The 3,376-nt window shown below is 53.5% G+C and overlaps 1 protein-coding gene across 1 annotated transcript; it reads left to right on the top strand.

Annotated features, from left to right (window-relative positions):
* Positions 1-176: 176 nt before the first annotated feature.
* TERG_00225 (uncharacterized protein) lies at positions 177-1,935 on the top strand (the record flags this gene model as incomplete). The annotated part of the gene is made up of 3 exons (XM_003238189.1): positions 177-1,578; positions 1,637-1,766; positions 1,827-1,935. 3 exons carry the CDS (start codon positions 177-179, stop codon positions 1,933-1,935), a joined length of 1,641 nt encoding a protein of 546 aa, XP_003238237.1.
* Between the last annotated feature and the right edge of the window lie 1,441 nt (positions 1,936-3,376).

Here is a 3,376-nt window from a genome sequence, read left to right as displayed (position 1 = left end):
CCTCGGCCGCGCCCCATACCGCCTGGATCAACGTCAACTACCTCCCGCTGGCCAACTCGCCGCCGCTGCAGCTCGCCATCCTGCTCGGCTCAGACTCCCAGGCGCACTACGACGCCGCTCCAGCCAGCAGCAAGAAGGCCGCCAACGACCTCGACAATGCCGTCCGCAAGTTCAGGATGGCCGCCTATCTCTGGCAGGCCTTCACCGGCGAGCAGATGTACAGACACAACTTTGGCCGCAGGTGCTTCCACTTCGAGGAAGAGTGGCAGACCGGCAGCCTCAGCGGGCGAGACCCCGAGAACAGCATCATGCGCAGCGAGGCAAAGGTCCATATCATCCGCTGCGACCACACCGTCCAGCAGCTCAGAGCTCTTAGCAATAATAATAATAATAGCGGTACGGCTTCAACTTCTACCGACCTGTTCAGGGTCGCCATGGACGCGGTACGCAAGTACTTTGACCTGCGTCCCGGAGAGCAGCGCTACGTCTCGGCCCTCCTGCTCGACACCCACTGGGACAGCAACACCCAGTCCCTGACCGGTCATGCTGCCCTGGGATCCTCGCAGTCCGCCGACCTCAAGCTCGCCCTGTTCGGCTCCCACGGCCTGCACAGCTACCCGGCCTGTCTCCAGGATATCGTCCCTTGCTTCTCAGACTGCGCACGCACAGACACCGCCTACGTTGCCAACCACAACAACGAGTGCGGCAGCAACTGGGAGACCGCCAGCTCCTCGCTCGGCCGCCACCTGCACGAGGTCGGCCACCTCTTCGGCTGCACCGACTCTGATTCAGGCATCATGGGCTCCGACTACCTGCATTTCAACCGGACCTTCATGACCTGGGAGCCCTACTCGACTCGCACCAAGGAACAGGGCGCCCGTCTGCTCCTCCAGCCAGACGAATGCCGCTGGAACCGTCTCGACGTCCTCAGATTCCGCTTCCACCCTTGCTTCAAGATGCCCAGCGACCCCAGCTGTCCCTCCTCAGACATCATCCAGCTCTGGTCCGTCGACGGCGAGAAGATGCTCGCCACCTCCAGTGCTGGCATCGCCTTTATCGAGATCTTCACCTCCGCCCAGACTGACGTTCCAGCTGCCTTTATCGAGTACGTCGATTCCAGCGCCGGCAACAGCGGCATTCCAAAGGAAGCCAGCTTCACAGAGGCCGAGATCAGAGCCCAGCTGCCGGACGGCGCTCGAAAGTCCAAGCTCGTCCGTCTACGCATCTACTCGGGCTGTCTCTCCGTCCTCACCGTCTCCGACCTGTCCGCCCTGACTGCCAGCAAGGCCAAGGACTGGTGCGTCAAGATACCCACCGTCACCGGCAGTGAACAGGCAAACTACCTTCCTTACCAGCCAGCAGACAGTCTGCAGGGCTCTCTAGAGAAACAGGACGTCTTCTTTGAGACAAACAAGCCCGTCACTACCATAAGAGTGTACTCAGCGGAGAAGCCCGGTTCAGACCCTGAAGGTTCGCCCAGGACAACAATTGCAGGCATTGAGTTCCGCTATGAAGACAGCAGCAGCCAGCTCTTTGGCTCCAGGGGGCAGGCCATGATTGACGACGAATACACAATTGGTACGTCTTTTTCTACTTCTCTCGACTCCTTGTCTCTGATTTATATCTGACTGCTTAGAATCTCGGCGAGGTGAAATGATGATGGGCTTCCATCTCCGCGCCGACAAAGACGGAGTACACGGCATTGGGATTCTTACTAGTTTCGGTAGACGGTCCGGCGTTTATGGATGTTCCAAGGCAACTCAGGGGTATGTCCATACACCAGATGGACGCTCTTACTCCTGTCACCAATGCTAACTGCTCTCTAGTGGCACCCTGGTCACACCCAAGGGTTTTAGAATAACGGGAGTCACAGGCACCGTAGGCACGGGCATGCACCCCAGCATCATGGGATTTTCTCTTATCATTGCGCGATAGACGGGAGGCATTCGACTTGCATCTAGATCACTCAACCCACTTTCTACTACTACAACTACATCACCAAGCATCAACAAATAACAATCCCTGCACCTCCGTACATACCATCGGATTTTTGCTGGTACGCTAAGAAAGGTTCATACAGCGCTATGGCTACAACTACACTGCGCCGCCTCAACCATCGAACCCATGGATCGGAGCAGCATCCACAACTCAACCCTAGCATATTTGATTTGATTCGATTTTCACAACTTACCTTCTTCTTTTTTTTTTTTTTTACACTTTCCACTGGCACCGACTCTTAGGCCCAGCAGCAAGCTAGCCAGCCTACTTTTTTTTTTTTTCCCCCGAAATCCTTCTAACCTCCCCCCCTATTTTTCACTCAATCTCTTCTATCTACATCCGGAAACAAGAGCATGTCCTCCCTCCTTCTCCACTAACACTAACACCCCCCCCTCTCGAGGCTCGTGCACCGTACCAAACATTCCACGATCGCTGGGAGAGGCTCAACTCACGGCGACCAGACGACAAGCAGCTAACAACGTCCAGACTTGAGCTCTTTTGCTTTTTCCTCTCTTCTGCTTCTCTTTGTTTTCCTTTCTGCCTTCTGTTCACTTTCATTCGACGTGCAATGAGCGGGGGAGGGGAGGTTACATCAATTACATCTTTACACGGTCCCATCTATCTCGATCACCGATCTCAAACCATGGATTGGTTGCACGACCCAGACTCGTACCCCCTCTCCCTCTCCCGCTGTGCTGCGTTAATACTTCCCTTCCACGCTTTACTCTACTTCCTTTACTCGGTATATCCTCGGCTTTTTTCCCTTTGGTTCATTTACAATTTCCCCCGGTGCATAAGCATGAGCATGAGCATGAGCCCGGCTCGGCTGGGCCCCTTTCGTCGTGCGCCCCCCCTTTTCTCATTTCTCATTTCTCATTTCGTCCGTCTCGACCTGGAACCGTCCGTCCGCTCTAATCAATTTCACACCAGCAACAATCCAGCCACACAGCATTAATTCCAAATTTCAAAAAAAAGCTTCAAAATTAAAACGGGCATCTAGGGAGGAATACCATACCAGGGAGATGGGTAGGCTTTTGTGGTAAAATTATGGGAGGACTAAAATCAATTCAATCGGTCTTTGCTCACTTTTTTTTGTTTTTTGCCCTTTCTTCCGCTTTTGCCTCCTTCTACTTCTCTTCTGTTTACACAATAATATGGGAGCATGTGGTTCTTGTTACCTACAAACCTACTTACACTCTGTTCTACTTTACTTTTACTACTTCGCTTCTGCTCTCTGCCGTTCCTAGGTTGCATTACATACTTACTTTACACCCCCCTGGACGGTACCAAACAAAATAATACTATGATCAAATGACTTTGCCTTTCACTATCTGCCTCTTATTTCTCGCCTCTATACGGCTCCTCGTCTCGTCTCCCC

This window comes from Trichophyton rubrum (assembly GCF_000151425.1).
Source record: "Trichophyton rubrum CBS 118892 genomic scaffold supercont2.1, whole genome shotgun sequence".
Taxonomy (NCBI): domain Eukaryota; kingdom Fungi; phylum Ascomycota; class Eurotiomycetes; order Onygenales; family Arthrodermataceae; genus Trichophyton; species Trichophyton rubrum.
Note: the sequence above shows the minus strand (reverse complement) of the source record. Positions and strands in the feature narration are given on the sequence as shown.